At 34.1% G+C, this 21908-nt stretch overlaps 1 protein-coding gene across 6 annotated transcripts; it reads left to right on the top strand.

The window, feature by feature from the left end:
- The first annotated feature begins 284 nt into the window (after positions 1-284).
- Positions 285-21319, top strand: LOC114308131 (phosphoenolpyruvate carboxylase, housekeeping isozyme). Of its 6 annotated transcripts, XR_014330336.1 has the most exons (6): positions 285-642; positions 757-841; positions 12370-12459; positions 14298-14478; positions 15759-15832; positions 21113-21319. XR_014330336.1 is itself a non-coding variant. In XM_082870206.1 (5 exons), the coding sequence occupies exons 1-4, from the start codon at positions 383-385 to the stop codon at positions 15822-15824; spliced, it is 501 nt and encodes a 166-aa protein (XP_082726332.1). In that variant the 5' UTR covers positions 285-382; the 3' UTR covers positions 15825-15832; positions 21113-21319. The 6 variants fall into 6 exon arrangements, 4 of the variants coding, with proteins under 4 accessions (XP_082726332.1, XP_082726333.1, XP_082726331.1 ...); XR_014330337.1 differs by lacking the exon at positions 15759-15832; XM_082870206.1 differs by lacking the exon at positions 14298-14478.
- Positions 21320-21908: the final 589 nt, after the last annotated feature.

Here is a 21908-nt window from a genome sequence, read left to right as displayed (position 1 = left end):
ACATCATCTTATTTAAGTCACATCACCTCTCTAACACATCACTTCAAACCCAACCCAAACCCAACCCATATTTCATAAAAAGTCAAAAAGTACACTTATTTAATCTTCCCAAACTAGGCCAAATTTCATTTGTGAGCGAAAATTTCATCATCCCCCCCCCCCCCCCCCCAATTTTTTCCATTCCCCCATTTTTTTTCCATTCACGTTCTGTACCCCGCCTCCCCAACCCAAACAAAAAATCCCCAATCTCAACCCCCCCCCCCCCCCCCCCCCCCCCCCGCCCAAAACCAAAAATCCCTAATCTCTTCTTACCCCTCTCTCTCTCTCTCGATCGATCTCGATCGACGGTGACTCTATTGTCATTGCCAAGTCATTCTCTCACATGCTTAAGTTGGCTAACCTCACTGAGGAGGTTCAGATTGCTTGCCGTCAACGAATCAAGTTGAAAAAGGGGGATTTTGCTGATGAGAACTCGGCAATGACTGAATCAGACATTGAAGAAACTCTCAAGAGACTTGTGGGGGAATTGAAGAAATCTCCTGAAGAAGTTTTTGATGCTCTGAAAAATCAAACTGTCGACCTGGTCTTCACTGCTCACCCTACTCAATTTGTCCGCAGATCTTTGCTTCAAAAGCGCGGAAGGTTTGTCATTAATTAGTTTGTAATCTTTCATTTGTGTTGTCAATGTGTTATAATCTTTGACGCTATGAATTGTTTTTTATTTGCTTTGATCAATCCCTTATTTTTTTCGATCAGGATTCGTAATTGTTTAACCCAATTATACGCCAAAGATATCACTCCTGATGATAAGCAAGAACTTGATGAGGCTCTACAAAGGGAGGTAAGTTTGACTGCATAATGCATTAGCTTATATATACCATCATGCTTTGGCATTTTTCCCAATACGTGACTTCTCACAGATTTACCATAATGCACTAAATATTAGGAACATCAATTATGAGTTGCACCACCCACCATTGTCATTAGATAGAGAAGGGTTAGGTGGACAGAAGTTTGTAGCAGTCACAGAAGTCACTTTAGTAGACTAAAACTCAAGATAAGTAAGATGTGAAGTTATGGGTCAAAGCAATGCAATTTTGTTCTGCAAAATCAGTAATTCTAAAATCACATATTTATTTATTTATTTATTTACAGATAAGTGCTCAAAATAGCAACACTGCATATTCATCTTAGACAATGAAGTTAATATATTAGACAATAAAGTTTGAGGCCTCAGTTTTTAGAAGTCTTGTATGTTTTTTAAGCCTTTTAAATTTTGACATAGCCTCAGGGTTGTGAGAGAGTTTCTTTTGGTTTGTTATGTTTTCTTTTGTATGATTCGATGAAGAGATTTGTTGCCCAATGCATTTTTCATCATGTGACTCCTGAGGATGTTTTGTGCATCATTGTATATCGTTATTGTTTAGTATATTAACCTTCTACTCACGAAAAGAAACAAAAATATCAAACAGTTTCAGGACCCGAACTCAGAAGTAGAAACTTTGTATGCATAGATTAATCTGAAATAGGGACTGCAATAGGAAGTTGGTGGCCTAATTCATCAGGAATTATAAGACAGAATGCACCATGTATTTTATCTAGCAAACCAACAGAAGAATGTCTCTTAATCCAAAATGAATCAAAGTCATTTACCATAAAGGAAGCACATTGACTGTAAAGATTTAGTACACGGGGAGGGAAAAAAAATTGAGAGAGAGAGAGAGAGAGAGAGCAAAAACCAAAGTATGTTACAAAAGAATTTTAGTATCATCCTACCTTGTCTACAATTTTGATCTCAAGAACATACCGTATTTGATGTCCACTATAAAGCAATGTGTATCATCAAGGTTTAAATAAGTTCAGTGGGTGCTATAAATAAGTTTAGGAATTTTTTTTATCAGTTCATAATTAAGATGAAGAGCCAACAGGATTGACTAGTGCATGAGTTAAGACCATTTCCAGTAGTGTTCCTATGTATTGAGCATTTTGGCATTGACATGATTATTAAAAAAAAAATTATGTTAGCTGCACAATAAACATGAAGCAAGCAAGAGTTTAATATACTTTCTTGGGACATCCTCTAATAGCTTAAGCTTTTGAGACAATTGATTACCTAACATGATATCAAAGTTTCACCCAAAAAAACATGATACCAAAGTTTTGGTTCCATGAGACATCACTTTAAACCTTGCTTGTGTAATTGCCACTACATTTGTTTGTGCACTTTGTTTCCTGTCTATTTGTGCTCCTGGTTCAATTTAATTTATGTTTTAGTCACATGCAAGAAAGGATCGCACATGAGGATGAGAGAAGGTGTGAGAGCTTGATATACACAGTCAGGTCATTACCTAACATCCTAAGGTCTCCCATGCCAATTTCTGATAGGCCTAATGTCCCCATGCCAATCTCTGTTGAACCAATTTTTGTTATTACCAAGATTATTTTTAAAAATATTATCGCAAATGTCACATTGGCAACCATATTAGCGTTTGGAACGTATGTGGCATTTTATGAAAAAGATAGTAATATATATAGCATTTTTTGTTTTGAAAATTGGTTTAGTTAGTTTGAATGACTAGTTAAAATAAAGAGTATGATTGGAACATACAATAGCTAAACTAATTAGGTAAAATAAAGAGTGTCTTTTTTTTTTTTTTATATTTTAGCTAGTGAAAAATAAAGAGTCTGGTTGGAGTTGCTCTTACACGTTTTCATTCAAATTCAGTCAAACACATCAGATCATTTCTACAAAATCATTCATTATAAGTCAGAAAATTTATAGCAAAAGAACAAAACAGTTCACCAGAGTAATGAAATTACAAGCAAAGACGCAATTCATTCTATATCTCAATAGACAACCAATTTGATTACAAATTAATATTCCCTTGCCAATTTCTCATACAGTTTAACTACGAACACAAAAATCAAATAAACCCATAAAGATTTTACAGAATATGTTGTCGGTACTAGATTCAATTCTAGAAAATTTTATCGATTCATACATATTCCGTGACTGATTTATGTGTTCAGATACTTATTACTCCCCTAATAATCATACTGATTCACCCTAATTAACCAATTTTAACAATCTTGTTGATGATGATGATGATCAGTACTGAAAGATATCAGCAGGAGCCGTGATGGGTTGTTGATTAAGATACATCAAGTTCCAAGAATTGTTCATGAAACTATCAGGATTGGTCTCAAAACCTTAAATCTCACAGATTTCTTTATTTTTAATCATGCACCCAAATTTTATACTGTTACTTGTTGGTAGAAGTAATGTTTTGTAATGCATGTCACTCTCTAACATGGCTGATCAATATGGAGATTTATTTATTTATACATGGACAGAGAGATTGAGGGAGAAAAAAATAAGATGCTCGCTTACCTCTGTGTGTGTGTGTGTGTCTTTTTTTTGGGGTGTGTGGAAGTGATATGACAATCAAATTAGGGATTCGGTGAGTCCACAACCATGAGAACTAGACTCTTCAGTCCAAATTAATGAGTTTGCTTCGCAGTTGGTAGTATATTGAGACAAAATGATAGAAAAATTTGAATAAGGAAAATTTTGTCCCATAAAATTAATTACAAGTACATGGAATTAAATTTTGATTCAACCCGAGCTCGCGTTCTACAGACATATAAAATGTTGCATTATTATTATTATTTTTATTGCTTTCATAATAATTATGTTTGCATTTTTTATTTCAAATTTTATAATGTTTGATTAAGAGAGGGCTTTACAATTTAGTCTGTCCATCTAATCACTTTATGTCAAATAGAGAATATTTATTTATTTCCCAACTTCATCCAAAAAATTGAATTTTGATTTTTTTTTTCTTGATTTTTTAGATAACCAAATAAAAGTTTTAAATTTTTTAAAAAATTGAAGTCAAAATTTAAGAATCAAACAGGGTGATTAGTTTTTGTTACAGTATTAAAATTTATAATTTTTTTTGTATTTAATGCTATAGTAAAATTTTTATTTTTGTATTTGATTGAGATGTTTAATTATCCATGTGGGATTTGATGACTTACAAAAAAAATGTTTTATTTGATGTTATAGTAGTTAAATTTTTATGTTTTTTTGTAATTAACATTAACTCATAATTATATTGTTATTAATTATTTTTATTTTTATTTTTCAGATATTTCCTATGTAGGAGTGTGCTTCTTGTGGAATGCATGCCTGTGAAGAATGTGACTAATTTTTGTTTTTGTTATCTACGAAAAATGATGAGAAAAACATTTAATTTTGGTTTATGTTATTTTGAATTATGAACAAAATCATGTATTTAAACATTATATATGTATAATGGAACATTATGTAGTAGGATAATTTTGTTAATGTGTAATTATAAATGGAAGAATATTTTTTTATGAAGAAATTGTTATTTTTATACTAGAATTTTTATATTATTATGTAATTATTATGGAGAAATTTTAATATTTTTAATAATTTTGTCAAAGGATGTTTTTTTCTTTTTTGTGATGGCACTACACCATCGCAAGAAACATAAAATTTTAATATTTTTATTGATTTTGTTACAGGTTTTACTTTTTGCGACGGCACTAAACTGTCACAAAAAATAGAAATTTTATTATTTTTTAATACTTTTTGCGACGGCAGTACACTGTCGGAAAAAATAGAAAATTTTCATATTTCTATTACTTTTTGCGACGGCACCACACCGTCGCAAAAACAGTGTTCTTGCCGTTGCAAAAAAAAGACTTTTAGCGACGGCATTTTTTGCCGTCTCAAATAACATTTTTAGCGACAGTAAAATAGTGCCGTCGCAAAAAGTCAAGAAATTTCAAACATTATTAGCGACTGCAAAGTGCTGTCGCAAAAGGCAAAAATGCCGTCGCAAAACTTTAGTGACGGCATTGTGCCGCCGTCGCAAAAACTCTTTTGCAACCCCTGCAACCCCCCTCTTGCCGTCGCAAAAAGTCATTTGCCGTCGCAAAAAGTTTTTTGCGACAACATTAGGAGTATTAGTGACGGCATTTTACCGTCGCAAAAAACTGAAATTTTAGATGTGTAGACCATTTGTCTCATATGGTTTGTGTTTCAATTCTATGTTCCTAATACCACTTTCGAAAAATTTATTTACAAGTTACCATGGAAGTTATATCATTGTTTTATAAATGAAGCACTTTTTTAATATGTGTGATATTTGAGTTTGAATCTTATTATTAAGTATTATAATTTCTATTTTATGTCATTGATTAAATTAAAAAAAAATGTTGTCTTAAGCTTGATGTATACCAAAAGAATTGTAAATAAACTTACTTGAACGAACTCAAATTTATTGAAAGTAGAGTTTTCAAAAATTCCACATTTATCCACTCAAATTGCCTAATCCATACCCATCCGCTGTCACTAAGTAGTTTGAAAGTATTAGCATGTGTCATTGTTGGCTTTTTTGGCTTTCGAAGGTTAGTATTGTAATTTTAAGCGTGTCAGCAAGGATCAATCAGTCCTTACAGAAGATTAATTGTCAACCGATTATCAGACGATTGTGTTTTAGTTCTTTCAGCCTCAATAAAGAGAACTTTTACTGGTGGCTTGTTTAGGAGAATTTAGTAAATAACAACTAAATGAAGAATAATTTCAGAATTTCATTAAGTAAACTGAAAAACTTACAATGATCTGACCCAACCTCGTAGAGGTTTACAGTAGCAAGCTATTTAAAACTACTCCTATAAATGAAGTACAGTACAGGAATTTGAAGTACAGAAATGTAAAGAACTGCAAAAACTAGAAGGGGAAAACAAAGTAAATAAAACTGCCTTTTGATCTGAGTCTAGATCTTCCTTTCTAGGGCATGCTCTACTATTTATACTTCTCAATGATAATTGTCGAAGTGGGCTTCCAACCGTCGAAATGCCCTCCATGATTGCTGAACATGCTCTCTCACAGTCAGTCCCACTATGCCACATTTGCAGTTAGGCTTCCTTCTTGATTTTGAATTTGAACCTTGTAAGTAACCGTTAGGCCACATCACCTTATATCCCTCGATCATTCCAGTGCTACGCAGACCCATTATTACCAATATGGGCTGACTTGTGTCTGATTATGGTTGGCAGTTTGTATTAACTCTCCAAATTGCATTTTTCATGCCACGTGTTGAATTGTGATTGGTTTATACAAATTATACAACCAACAGTCATATTTGAGTTTAAATTTCACTATTAGATTTTATAATTTTTTCTTCTCTTATTTTCCTATCATTGATTTTTTTTTTTTATTTAAAAAAAAAAAGTGATTGCCTTAGGCTTGATGCATGCCATGAGAATGGTAAATAAACTTAATTTCTTATAAACAATTCAAAATTATTGCAAGTAGGCATTTGCAAAATATCTATCTACTGTTCAAAATTTTCAACCCTGCTTTGCCATCCGTAGCTTGAAAGTGTAGTAATGCTAGGAACACAAAAACCAAACATAGAATGGGATACAACCTTTTCACAAAGGATGGGTTTTGCATATTGTGGGGAAGTGGTTTGGAAATACTCTTCAGATCCTGGGGGATGCTCGCGATCCTCAGATTGTCACCTGAAAAGAAATGAACACTTTGGTCGGGGGTGCCGGAATTAAGACTCCGATGGACAAGTTAGTCTCTACTCTCTCTAGATTACTTGTATTTTAAGTTAAGTATATTGATTCTCACATACCTCTTTCTGGCTGATGCGCTTCTATTTATATATTTTCTTTCTTGGGCCTCGGGATTGGGCACATTTTTAATTTGCCATTCGGCTTCTTTTGTAGCAAACCGCTTTTCACTCGGCCCCTTGCTCAACCGGCTATTTGGCCGAATAGGGTAGGATTTGAACGTGCGAGACAAGGCCGTGTGCTATATATATTTCGACTCTCCAAGTTCAACTATTCGGCCTCTTTACGACTCCCAATATTCAACCCCCACAATTGCCCCCCAAGCACTCCACTAACGACAGTTGGTTGGAGTGTTTGGTTTCGAACTCGAAAAGTCAGAGCCGAAATTCGGCGGTTGACCTCATTCCAACGCAGATGTCTGAGCACACGCTTCTCGGTTATCATTTCAACTTCCCGCCGCTTTGTACACTTCTATTTATTGTGATTTAAAATTTCGACATCTTTTCAAATACATACACATTTTTAGGTGCTCGTCGCTGGACTGCCTTCCGAATTACCTCTGCAACTTCCTTTCCTTCACTATCCTCTTCGTCTCTTGTTAGTTCTCTCCCTCTCTACTTTGAATCCTTTTTCCTGGTTTGTTTTTGGTTTAGCATATTCCTATAGGCTGAAGGAAATGGCAAAACATTTGAAAGATCTCCTCTCCTCAGATCGAATTTCTAGCTTCTGACGCCATTTTTCCATTCCTGATGACGTCTGTCTATCACTCGTGACAGATGGCACCCTCGATATGGAGAGGGCTAATGAAACCACGATCATATTTAAAATTAATTTTTGAATTGAATTTTGAATAATTTTAAGTTATGTATTTAATTATAAATTTTAAAAAATATTTTTTAAAATCATAATTTCAAAAGCAAATCAAACACAATCTTAGGCTGCGTTTGGTAGAGTTTCGTAATTATGATTTGAAAGTATGAGTTGTATTTTGAGTTTGTGAGGTTTAGAATTATGATTTGAGTGTGAAAAATTTGTTTGGTAAAGAGTTTTGAAAATAATTTTGAAAAGAGTTTTGAATTGAGTGGGGAATTATTGATGTGACATTTGATATTTGATACAAAAATTTACAACTCATAACCAAACATACAACTCAAAATTAATTTAACGTACATAAAATATTTTAAAAAATTCAGAAAATATTGTTTTCAAATATATAAAAATTAACATATCAATTGCAAAAAAAAAAATTCACTGTTCCGGTCAACCGACCGGACAACCGGTTAGGCCAAATTTGAAAAAAAAAAATCCGAAAACCACGCCTCAAACAGAATATTTTGGGCAGAGTTTTAAAAATACGTTTTGAGAACTCTAACCAAACATAATATTTAAATCAAGATATAGAATTATGATTACAAAACACAATTAAACAGATTCTTGGCTATCAAACGACAAGTTACAACATCCACATGGAAAGCGTTTGGTGTACCTCACTAATTCCCTCGCACGTTGACAAAATCAATGTGATAGATGATAGTGACAGTTTAGAAATGAACGAAAATAAAATAAAATAAAATAAAAACAATTCTAACATGATAGGAATAATAACACATGTGAGAACTAGGCCATTTGTCTCATATGGTTTGTGTTTCAATTCTATGTTCTTAATACCACTTTCGAAAATTTTATTTACAAGTTACCATGGAAGTTATATCATTGTTTTATAAATGAAACACTTTTTGAATATGTATGATATTTGAGTTTGAATCTTATCATTAAGTATTATAGTTTGGTTTTATAATTTTTATTTTATGTCATTGATTAAATAGAAAAAAAATGTTGTCTTAAGCTTGATGTATGCCAAAAGAATTGTAAATAAACTTACTTGTACAAACTCAAATTTATTGAAAGTAGAGTTTTAAAAAATTCCACATCTATCCACTGAAATTGCCTAACACATACCCATCCGCGGTCACTAGGTAGTTTGAAAGTATTGGCATATATCATATTTGAGTTTAAATTTCACTGTTAGATTTTATAATTTTTTCTTCTCTTATTTTCCTATCATTGATTTTTTTTTATTTAAAAAAAGAAAAATTGGTTGTCTTAGGCTTGATGCATGCCATGAGAATTGTAAATAAACTTAATTTCTTATAAACAATTCAAAATTATTGCAAGTAGGCATTTGCAAAATATCCATCTACTATTCAAAATTTTCAACTCTGCTTTGCCATCCGTGGCTTGAAAGTGTAGTAATGTTAAGAACACAAAAATTAAACATAGAATGGGATACAACCTTTTCACAAAGGATGAGTTTTACATATGTATTAATGTAATCTTCATATGCATGTGTGCTTTTTCCATTAATAAAGTTCCATTTCTTTTGTCGAGAAAAAAAAAATGGTGTAAGTTCTACATGTAGGCTTCACCTCTTGTGAGAGGGTTATATCCCATTATGTATTTAATTTCTGTACATATAAATTTACTTTTGAAAGTATTGACGGTTTTTAGTTGGACCAAGTATACAGTTGTGTGTGGTTTACAATTTTTAACACGTCCAAATAACCAATCTAACCCTCCAATACTTATAAATCTTCTCATTTTTGACTTTCATCTCTCCCTCTAAACTTTTTATCACTGCTTCCCACCCTTCATTGCTATGCCCACTCTTTGTCGCTTCCTAGGCACAAATATATCATCAAGCATTTCATTTATTTTGATTTTGTAATTTTATAATTATCGTATAAGATTTATAACTATGAAATGTATACCTACAATATGTTGAAATTTACAGCCTGTTCAACTGGTTTGAAATTGTCAAAAATTCATGCCAACCTGCTAGTTTGGAGGCCATGCATATTGGTGGTAGGTTAAGAAATTGTCAACCTGTTGAGAGCAGTCTGATTGAGATTATTTTTCCTAAATCAACCTCCACACAACTCCAATTCCAAGTTTAAATTTGATTTGTATATAAAATGTTCAATACATGGCTTGAATGTACCACTTGTGCCAATGAATTATTTGTTAGCACAAACGTAGCTTTCAATGTATTATCCCTAGTCTTTCAAGCTAATAATAAAGATTCTTACATACTTGTAATCAACTGGATTAGCTCGTACCTTCATCAAACTACAACTTTCATGTACATAGAATTTGTCTTATTAGACATATCCAAATAAGCATCAAGAAAGCTTAATTTTTTAGATTAGGTAGAAAAGGCATTTCAAACAAAAATGAACATTTATTTTGTTTGGTTTGAGGTTTCTAAAAACACTTTTTAGAAAATTCTACTTTCTTATTTTTCGTATTTTTTTTTTGTTTTTACGGAATTTTTTTTAATATTTGAAGCAATTTTTTTTTAAAAATTTTTAGACATAGCTAACATAAATAACACTACAGGAAAAAGGGAATTTGGTGGCGTTTTTGTAACGACGTTGATTTAAACGTCACTGTTATTAGTATTTAACGGCGTTTTATAAAACGCCGCGTATTCTATTACACAAAATCGACACCGTTTTATAATGGGAGGCGTTTAAAAACGCCTCTGAATGCGGTAGCCACACGCGCCTCTTTTTTTTTTTTTGAACAATAACACGCACCTCCGAAACCTTATTTTGAATCCTTAATACATACGGACAGATCTCTCTCTCTCTCTCTCTCTCAACCCTTAATACATACGGACATATCTCTGTCTCTCTCTCTCAACCCTCTCTAAGCTCTATCGAAGATTCAGATCGAAGCTCCATTGAAGTTTCAGATCTAAGCTTCATCGAAGATTCAGATTGAAGCTCCATCGCCTGCGATTTCGAAGCTCCATTGAAGCGATTTTGAAGATTCAGATCTGAACTCTGACCCCTCGATTACTCGCATTTCAACCTCCATTGAATAATCTACTTTGTTTCTGAACTGCAATCGGTACTCGCTCTCTCTCTCTGTCTCGCTCTATTTCTGGTTTTTGGGAAAAATGAAGACTGTCTAGCTCTCTGTTTCTGAACTGTAAAAGGCAATGCTTGCTTTCCTTTGTATTCGGGATTAACATTTAAGATTGTCTAGCTCTCTGATTAATATTTTTCACTTACTCAAATAGAGCATAAATTGAAATGAGCATGTGGAGTTATTTCGAGAGTAATCTCTATGGAGTTACTATTTGTACCCCGATGCTTCAGCTTGTTGAGGTCTTACCAGCTGTTAGTCATGTTTCTAGTTTGTATTCTTATTTTTTTTTAAAATTCTTTGTATTGTTTTTTCCTTTTCCTGCAGTGCCATTGTCCAACCCAGAGGCTGGTATAGATGCCAGTTGTGAAACTAAGGCCCAGTGGCACCCCAGATGCTATGAAATCAGAGGGGAATGATTCACTTGACACTTTTATCAAACAGGCAATAGGGAAAGAGTCTCCCCTTTCTTTCTCAAGGACAGGAGACAACCCAGTATCACTACAACAAAAAACATTTTTGGCGACGTTTTTTAGCAACCAAACTGAAATTAGTCGCCAATTTTACATAATCAGCGACAATATAATTGTTTGTCGCCAAAAGTACACTATTGGCGACAAGTTAATATTTTTAGTCGCCAAAAGGTTTGGCGCCAACTTAATTTTTTGGGCGGGAGCGCCAAAAATATTTTCGCGACCAAATGAACATATAGCGACGAAATTTTGGTCGCCAATTGTAAAGTTTTGGCGACGGAAATGAAATAGTCGCGGAAAAGATGAACGGTACTTATGGCGACAGAAGAATTTTTGTCGCCAATAAATTAGCAAACGAAACTACGTCGTTTTGCATTTTTCAATTTTTTTTTTTTTTTAAAGGCTGGACCGACCCTTTTACTGAATAAACACACCCAAGCCTCATCTCATTGTATTCAGAGGAAAACGAGAAGAGAGGGAGAAGATAGAGGATTCAAAAGGGAATGGAAGGGAAGGGTAGGGTTTCAATCTCTCTCTCTGTGCACACTTCGACGGTACGGCGAAACTGATTCAGCTACGGTGACAATCAACGGTACGCACTCATCTACTCTCTTCTCTTCTCATTCAACATCCAATTAGTAGACTTCAAGAGTTCAAATAGCATACCCAAACGATTGTCAAGCTTGAGCTAGGTAGCGAATGGCGAGAACGGCAGAGGTGTTTGGTGTAGATGAGGCAGGGAGGGGCGTGGCCATGGGTTTGTTAGGCGTGGTCGTAGGGTAAGGGTCGTCGGAGGGGGGGGGGACTCTCTCTTTCTCTCTCCCCCCTTCTTCAGCTTCTTATTTTTTCTATTGACAAATTGTGCTTGTCTCTCTTTCCCCTATAAATTGCAATTTCTATGCCCTAATTGATTTTTTTTTTTGCCAAGTGCCTTTTTAGAATTTTTTTTAGGGGTGTTGTTGTGATGTCTGGTTTCTCTCATTAGAGTTCAAATCCCATTTTTCTTATCTATCAAATGTTCGATAAAATGCATCAATGATGGCCTACTGTGATTTTGTTTATTAGATCCATTTTTTTTTTGACTTTTGGATCTTTGAGAATATAATTTAGGAGGATTTTGGACTCAAATACAATTTAGGAGAATATAATTTAGTTTTCTTGGTGGGTTTGTTTTTTGTGTTTATCTACAAATTGAAGTTGTGGAAGTATGTATATATAGTAAATTTAGGATCTTTGATTAATCATTTTTTAGTATTTGTCACTCCATGTATTTCAGTTATTGTGTTTTCAGTGAGAGTCTGTAATTGTACATGAATTATTTGAAATACTACAATTATTTGATTTTCAGGAACGCTTAGTTGCTGCTTTCACCCGTGTTCTTGATGAGGCCAGTGTTGTTCTTCTCTTCAGAGACAAAGTCTATCTTCATCCTGATAAGGTATGTACACATATATATAAATAATAGTTTTCTTGTTAGAAGAAGATTCTTATAAATTGATTTATGTGGGACTAGTGATTTGTGCTTGTGTTAGAATATAACTAACAATTTTGTTGATGAAATTTGTGTGTTTATTAGTCACAAAAGTTTTGTGTATCTCATTATGGCTAATATGTATATTTTGCGTTGCCAAAAATCACATGTTATTTTTGTTTTATTATTTTCTTGTTGGTGTTTGGTTGTGTACACTACATGGGGAATGAGTTTACTCTGTATTGCGGAGATGAAGGTTTAAGTTTTATGTTTCCCTCTGTATGGTTAATGTCTAATTTTAGAGTTAAAAAGAGTCCAAAATACATTCGTTAGTTGCACTATGAGAACTAAGCAATTGTTTCTCTACAGAGAACAGTTCCAAAACCTCTGATTTTGTAGCAAGGGATTGAGGATAAAATATATGGACATAATCACCATCAAAATCAGCACTAAGTGGCCCACATATAAGAGGGTTGATCTTAACTGTATGGTCATCGTGAACATAAATCGACAAAGCTTGCAGGGAATGTTTATGCGTTGTCTGAGGTCTATTGATGAAAACAATATCCCCATCCATTATCCGTCGATGTACCACTTGACCAGGTCTTAAAAAAGTATGCCCCTTCGAACCTTCCCTCAGCGAGTAGGTTGACAAACCATCCCTATAGGTTAAACACACTTTTCATCAACCAGCTTCTGCAGATACTGCATGTTATATTGAGTAACTCTCTCCTCAAATGTTATCTGTTGAGCAATTTCAAAAGGCAGTCCAATCTCATTGACTCCTTTATATGCATCACCTGTAATAACACTCCGTGAGGAGAATCCACAACCCTTTCTGATAAATAGGGTTTTCATCTTCTCAAGCCATGCTTTAGTAGTAGAATCACTTTGCTCTTTGTTAATCCCAAATCGTGTATCCATGTCACGAGATGCCTTGTAGAAGAAATATGCACGGAAAGACAAGAAAACAACAGTTGTTCATGAACATTTGCACAATTTAATTGCCAAAGGTTTGACTAGATTATCAATCAGATTCTCAATAAAGAACAAATGTCACCCAAGTAAATAGTAAACCAGCATCAACTACACAAAACACCATCTTCTAAAACGGATCATCATTCTCAGATAATTCAAATAAGCAATGCAATGGACATGATTGATGAGATCTATTAAAATAAGCAATGCAATGTACATAAAATGGATCATCATTCTCAAATAATTCTGTATAATTTTTAATTAGTTTTTCTCTCAAATCCTCAAAGCAATAAAGTGCCCCCACTAAGGGTCAGCCAAACTTCCCTTGAATTAGCGACAGACATGATTGATGAGATCTATTAAATTAATAGAGTGGTGTCACACGAAATGGTAAACAAAACATGGTACATAGATGTAATCATCATAGCATTATGGCACTAAAAGTAATTTGTATATTCAACATGGGATAACTTCAAATAGTGCTTGTGTTGTAAAAGCTCACGTAGTGTACACAAATACTCGTTTCAATTTTACCCCAATATATTGATTACCCAGGAAGCTTCTGAACTTGATCTTTGATCAGTAAGTTCTATAAATTCTTGAGCCATTCTAAATTTTGTTAGTTTGGAGTCAATAAATTAGAAGTCGAAACTATGTCGTTTTGCATTTTTTTTTTCTAAGACTTGACTGACCCTTTTGGTGAATAAACAAATAATTATCAATATTAAGAGATGAGGGTCCAAAAGAAAAAAGGTCTGAGGCAAATAGCAGCACTCTAAATTGTTTCCTTGGTGCCTAATATTTGTCTATTTCCATCTAATTTGTAGGTATATACAAGTGGGGAATGCAGTTGCATTTCTAGTATCTATGGCATTCGGAAGTATGTTGGCAAAGGGAAGCTAAGGAGTCTCAAATAATGAACCCTTCACAACAACTGATCTGAAATTCCCTCTGAGTCCTGCACAATTGTTTGCGTGAATAGCATTGGATTAATTAACCATTCTTAAAGTGAGTTCAATCTTGGCAAAATTCATTCTTAACAATCTTGTTGAAGAAAATTTTAAACTCACATTGAGTAGTAGACCATTCATAAAAACCATATATGGTCATTTTAGCTTGTAATTCAAATTTCCATTTTCTTCTTGTATTATCTTGAAAAATATCTGGTTAAGTACATTGAAAGATATGTAACCTTATTTTTAGTTTTTTCTTTTTGGGCCTAGACCCATTTCTGTTTGCTGAGTGCTGGTGGACCGGGCACTGGAAGTGATATTGGGCTGATTGCGAGGTTCTGCTGTCGGCCCTTTCTCGGTCCATATTTCCTCACACGACCCATTATGCTATGGGCCATTTTTAGGTGGATTTCAGTTTGTAGTTAATGCAACAGTATGAGCAGTTTAGTTAAACTTCATAAACTCATTACAAAGTAGTGGCATTCCCAAACTCCCTGTAGTTGCAATGATCTTTGAAGCACTTACAGCCATACAAGATTCAAATGGAGCTGATATTAGTGCCATTCTCAACTTTATTGACGTCAGATAGAAGTCTTTTGTTATCTTTATTCCCTTGGATAAAATTTACCTGGTTTAATCTTGAAGGACTTGTAGTAGCTGTTAGGTTATGACAAAACAATTTATGGAAAATAATTGTAGACAGCTCTTTATATTGCATAATGTTTAGATACTCAAATCCATGCATCTTGATGTGTAGTCTATTGCACTATTGTGCTTGGTTGATTCCAAACAGCCTAGAATTTCAACATTGTGAGAGTCCATAATTTTGTACATGAATAATTTGATATGCATCTCTGTACTTCTTTTTTATTTTAATTTTTAATAGTAAACTAAAATTGTCAAAAGGAGGAGGAGGGACAATGATTGCAAGGCAAAGACAGCCAAAGTTTATGTTTTGAAGTTTCTGTTTTGATGGCATTACCTATTGCTACTGGCTTGGAGCACAAACATTTCTATTTCCCTTTGCACCCATAAACATACCTCAAATACTTATTGATGACTTAATAGTTTTTTGTTTTTTTTTTTTTTGTTTCCCTGATATGTTGGAAGAAAATGGGTTGTAATGCCTATTGATAACTTGATCGTTTTTGTGGTTAGATACACATCTCATTCTCTATAGATCATTAGCATGCTAGTACTACTCCCTTTATTCTTTTTCTTTCTTTCCTCTTGTTAGAGAAGAGCCAAGTGCTCGTTAAAACTATCTCATTCTTTGTGGAATGTAATATTTAACTGATAAAGTTTTTTTTTTTTTTAAAAAAAAAAAAATCTCAGTTGGGTAATGAAACGGAGAGTGTTAGCTTTGATCTTCGACCTTCGGATGCATTAACATTGCAGTAATATGCAAGGTATTTTTGTTCATTTTGAAGATTGTAATTGCTTTGGTGGATTTTTGTGGTTGTTTATCATCATGTAGTCCTCTTATCTAACATAGTTATAATCACTGCTCTCTCACTAGATAGCATTATATAATGGTGTTGGATAAACATAATGTTATTTGCATGCAAAACTGATAGCTAAGTAATACTGTGAGATGCAACAAAGTGTACAATGAAATAGAAAAGAAAAGAACTTCAGGGAAGGGTATGTGTATTGGGGGTGATGATGACTCAAAAATGAGTGACGAAACAAAAGAAGAAATGGAAAAGAAAATTGGGAAATAAGGAAGGAAAAGAGATGATAGTGTCCCAAAAGTTTATGTGGGTTTGTGGACCCCATTCGGGGGTCGAAATTATGAAATGACCACCGAAACCACCGAAAATTGGCACGGACAGCTTGTTCAAGCCTAAATAGACTTGTAGGAACAAACGGAACCACGATTGGATCTCCGGTTAGAAAATTAGAATGAAAATTGTAAAACACAAGACTAAAAAGGCCCGTTCGGGGGCTGAAATTGCGAAATGACCACCGAAACCACCGTGGTAGCATAAGAAACTAGCATAAGAAACTATATAAGTCCAAGGTTCAAATCCCCTCCTCTCATCTATTTATTTATTTTTTTTTTTGTAAATAAAAAATGGACATGTGGTAGCATAAGAAACTAAGGCTTCAGGACACCATAAAAGATGTTCACTTTATATATAGTATAGATATATATGGATTGGGTTTTGATTTTGTTGATTGTGTGTATTTATAATTTGCTGATCTGTTTGGTTTAGTCTTTAGGCTGATGATCTGTTTGGCTGTTGAAAAGTTATGTTTTGTTGATCTGTTTGGTTTAGTCTCAAGGCTTGTAGCCCTGTCTGTTGGAGGATTTTTGTGGCCTTATTAGTCTCAAGGCTTAATGTTGTTTGGTATCTCTTAGATAATTGGCTGATTGCTGAATGTGGCTGATTTGTGTTCATGCTGATGTTTAGTCTGTCTTAGTTACTGCTAATGATTAAGGGTTGATTGCTGAATGTTACTGATTTGTGTTCAAGGTCAGATTAGCCTTTTGGCTCAAGGCCTCTATCAAGGACCTCCCCTTTTTAGTCACTAATGTAGTTTTCAACTACTGACATATTAGGGGCTGATTATGAGTCTACTTGTTTTGTTTTAATGTTCTGTTGTTCTGTTTTGCTCTATTAGTTAGAGGGTTGAGTTGGAATTAGTCTGCTGATCTGTTTAGTTTAGTCTTAAGGTTGCTGATCTGTTTGGTTTAGTCTCTAGGCTGCTGATCTGTTTGGTGGCTGAAAAGTTATGTTTTGTTGATCTGTTTGGTTTAGTCTCAAGGCTTATGGTCCTGTCTGTTGGAGGATTTTTGTGGCCTTATTAGTCTCAAGGCTTAATGTTGTTTGGTCTCTCTTAGATAGTTGGCTGATTGTTGAATGTTGCTGATGTTTAGTCTAACTAACCCCATAAAAAAAAAAGAACTATATATCAACGAAAACAAAAAATGGGCAGCAACATGTCCAGACTAAAAGAAAACCTGTGGAGAAACCAAAAAAACCAAGATATAAAAAGAACATCAACAAACCTATAAGCAAGCCTCCAAGATAACACCTTAACAATACCCAAAATACCATGCAAAACCTTAACAGATAGGGCGGCATGTTGTGAACAAGATGATATGTTCCTGGGCCCTATAAAAGAATATGTGGACCATGAACATATAATCAGCAAAACAGACCATATGGATTAAAATCCCTTGCACACCCCGCAAGGGTAGGTTCAAAAAGGAACTAGAGAAATGTCCAAAAGAACCCAACAGATGTATACAGTTCAAAGAACAACAAATTTCTTCACTCCTTAGGTGCTTACAGAAGCCACAAACACTGTCCCTTTCTTCCAAGGAAGAATGCCTCCAACAAAGAGAAGACTTTGTCCTACATGATGTTGCCACACTTTCCAGCAGCCTCTATGTAAATCACCATGCTCCCATGATCTAGTACAGCAGCGGCCATGCAGCCTATCACCATAATTCCAAGATTTAATGAAACCAGCAAAGGGTAAAAAAGCTCCTTCACAGTGCTTCCATACTTTCCTGCAACCACTATGCTTGTGATCATGCTTCCTCAAGGTGGTAGATCTTGTCCATTGCAGATGGTTGTATGAATAACACCTATACTTTGGATAGCTAATCACAGAAACAAACAATTCAATATAGCACCACACAATATATGAGCTCACTTCTCTCAACCCACAATTTAGAATCTCACAACACTCGAGGTCTTCATCTCCTGGTACCTGCACAAAATGTAAGTAACAGTAGACAAAAATAGATCAACACTCAATATGGCTAGTGAAATTTTGGTAAGAATTTTTATCTTTCTCACAAAACTGTCAACCCACTGATTTTGGTTTCCCTCACTCACAGACTGCATGTCTTGCTTATTCATGTACCTACAAAATGAGCAAACTTGAGAAAAACACTCAATTTGTGCTACCATCACTCAACCCACATATTAGTGAACTCCCATCTCTCATTCCAAATGCTGGAGTTTTCAGAATGGTGTGGGAAGTCTCCAAGAGCTCAAGAACCAGCTGTCACTAGGATGCATTTTAAGATTAGTAATAGACATCATATGAAATCTAACCATATCTACAATGCATTTGATAACAAACTCTACAGGAATTTGCTCTTTTCTAAATATTATATTATTTTTGACAATCCACAACTGGTACACAGTACAAGTAAAGGCAAGTCTAGTTATAATTGCACTGATGGATTTACGTCCAACTGATTCGAGAACTAATTGGATAGTTTCAGGCCAGAGAAGGCTAGGCCATTCAACATTAAGCTCGCCTTTAATACAATCCCAAACTCTACTAGAGAAGGGACAATAAAAAAATAGATGGTTATGGTCCTCACAAGGACCATTACAAAAGACACACTCAGAGGATTGAGTAACACCAAAAAGTTTGAGTCTATCCCCTGTATTTATTATATGTATTTTTATTACATTGCAAAATCAATCAAACAAATTCAAAGCAAAAAGCATATAAAGCATTTCCAGACTAAAATCAATCAAGTTTCTGTCAATGATCTGGTACATAACCTGCATCAGGTTAGAAGATGCCTGGGTTAGTAGGCTTACAGCAGCAGCTTCAGTGGTCTGGTACATAAATCTATTGGGATGGTCTGATTCTTATTCTGTTCTGTTCTAGCTATGTGGGTGAGCAGCTGCTGCTTTGTGTCATTGATCCTGATTATTGCCCTGTTTCTGGCCTTGGTGAGCAGCAGCAGCAGTATTGGGTTTGGTTGGAGAGCTCCTGAGAAAAGTATTATTGTTGTATAGTTGCCTATTGCTGTGTGTACAGAGGTGTCACACAAGGGAGGTTAACTGCAGGTTGCTATTTTGTATTGCTGTTGCTGCTAGTGGAACTGGTGCTGCTTTGTTATTTTTTTATGTTTACTTCTTCCTTTGGTTGCTTTGGTTGGTTTCTCACCAATCTTGGGTGCCCGGCTTTATTGTTGTTAGTTTGGCATGTTATTGCTTTTCTTCATCAATATAGCTTCTTTTTTTGTTAATAAAAAAAAAAAAGTCGCATAGAGTCCTATGCTCAGTGGAGTTCAATACTAAACTTGGCAAACAACAAAAAGACTTCTTTCTTGCACATAAATTGCAATAACCAATAGCAAACACATATTAAATCATTAACAGAGTATAATTCTTTATCTATAGAAAGCTGATATATCCACAAAATGCATCACAAAGAAACAGAGAATCAAAACAAAAAAATCAATCTAAGGCAATGACATAATGCAAATACTAAAAAGATAACCATGATGATGAAGATGTAGTAAAAAAACAATACCCCACAATTATAATCTCAAGCATCTGATTTGGGTTTTGCTTAGGGTCGTAGGAGATGAATGATTTGTACCTAGCATTTGATTTGGTTACTGCTGCTAGTGGATTGGGTGTTCTTTTTACCTAGCATCTGATTTGGTTGCTGCTAGTGGATTGGGTTGCATCTGATTTGGTTGCTACTGCTGCTTGTTTTTGTCCTAGTGGCTTTTTAATTTGCTGCTTGTTTTGTTGCTGTTGGTGCTGATTGATTTGGTTGCCACTGGAGATCTATATAGTGCCATGTTTCTTGAGGTCAATGCTAGGGTGTGGCACTATGGTGGTTTGCCTCTTAGAGATCAGGCTCATGCTTTACCTTTGCAACTAAGTAACTAGTTATATTGGGAGGCCATAATATTTTTATAGTGTACAAATGACCTTAGTTATACCATGAAAAATTTGTAATTAAATGGACGGAATGCCATACAGCTTCGGTGTACTTTACATGAAGTAAGTGATTAGTACATATCAAGGAACTGAATGACACTATTGGTATATGCAAACCAGTTATGATATGACGGTGACAGTAGTAGAACCAAAGTTCAAAAGTTAATCCAATCATTTGCAGGAATAATGGAAGCAATACAACTTCGCATACTTTTAACAGGTTATGGTGGCATACATATGTAGCCAAGTAAGCCATTAGCCTTTAAAGAACAATGTCAATAGTATTTTTATCCTTTAGATAAGCATTCTAGCAAATGGTATATGACTTCTGTGCTAAGCATGTATAATCCAAAATATGTGTGGCAAGGTGACAAGTTATGCCTCTACTGACAAACCAACAAAAGTATGTAAAGCATTTATGAGCAGCTAAAGCATACATGTTTATGTTAGTAAATACTTCAACTTTTTGTTAGTTGGTTTGCTTTTTTTGGGCCAAGTTATTATTATTTTTTTTTAATTTTTGTTTCTTTGTTTGTTGGTCCCTCACTAACTTTTTCGCTTGAGCTAGCATATGATTAGGTGTTCTTCTTAGTGCCAACTTAGTTGGGATTAAGAAGTAATGCTATGATGCTTTTTGCTCTCGCCTCCCTTTATTGATGTATTGGCATGGTTTCTGTATGTTAATTTCATCAATAAAATTCCTTTTTTTCTCGACCAAAAAAAACAAAAAAATAAATAAACATTCATTTTGAAAATTTTTTTAAAAAAATTCTTAATGGCAATTCTCCTTTGCATTTACTGTGTCACTTTCCTTACATGCTTTTGAAAAGAAAAGAGAGTAGCGATATACGCATTAGGTATAAATACGTTGTTTATTGATATAATTTTATTTTTATTTTTCCTTTTTACTGATATACACTCTATTTTTAAACTGATTATACTTACTATGATGTGTTGATTATTGTTTTACAGTTATTAGGTTTAGAAAGAAGATGGAACCAATAGAAATCAGCTTGGAAGTTTGTGGGTGCAGAAAAGGAATTTGAATGTGTTATTATGTCTTGTACATACCGACATTATGTCTTTAAGTTTTTGTTTTTATTTTTCTGAACGTAGTGAGAGATTGTGTTTTGGTACTTTATTAAGACAATGTTATGACAATTTTATTATTTCTTGAAATTTGTGGTGATGAGTTATTTTTCAATGATGATATTGTTTTGTATGTGATGGATGAAAATGTGTTTGTTGCATTTACAGGATTTAGGTTTCCAATATTGGTGTTGGAATGGATTTTTATTATATTTATAAATACTATATGATAGCATTCAAAATTACTATCATAATGAGGTCATTGTAGCATTAAAAAAATGTTATCAAAAAGTTTGTTGGCATGCTTTATTATAACATTCTTAGTTAGTTATGATATGGTAAATTGTAACATTATTAGATTGCTATTAAAATAATTTCATAGCATTAACAAAATGTTATCCTTTGGTATTTTTAGTAACTTTTAACTATTTCATAACATTCAAAAATTGTTATAATATATTTACGATAGCGTTCAACGATAACATTCGATAAATGTTATTAAAAATGATACACTTTTAATAACATGGGCAAACATAGCATATTGCTTACTTTTGATAGCATTCATCGAATGCTATAAAATGTGGTTTTTGTAGTAGTGGAAAACAGGTGTTTTGGATTATTTTGAACAGGAAAATTATTAAAATCAAAATGTGTAGTGAATATTTAGTAACAGGTGGTG

The sequence above is a fragment of the Camellia sinensis genome, chromosome 5 (genome assembly GCF_055761805.1).
Source record: "Camellia sinensis isolate YWXY chromosome 5, ASM5576180v1, whole genome shotgun sequence".
NCBI lineage: Eukaryota > Viridiplantae > Streptophyta > Magnoliopsida > Ericales > Theaceae > Camellia > Camellia sinensis.
This window is presented reverse-complemented; position numbering and strand designations above follow the sequence as displayed.

Coding starts and splice junctions, on each gene's coding strand:
- LOC114308131 (XM_082870204.1), top strand. CDS start 383: ATGCTTAAGTTGGCTAACCTCACTGAGGAGGTTCAGATTGCTTGCCGT. Junction 643..756: donor TTGCTTCAAAAGCGCGGAAG/GTTTGTCATTAA, acceptor TTTTTCGATCAG/GATTCGTAATTGTTTAACCC. Junction 12,460..14,297: donor TCTATCTTCATCCTGATAAG/GTATGTACACAT, acceptor TCTAATTTGTAG/GTATATACAAGTGGGGAATG.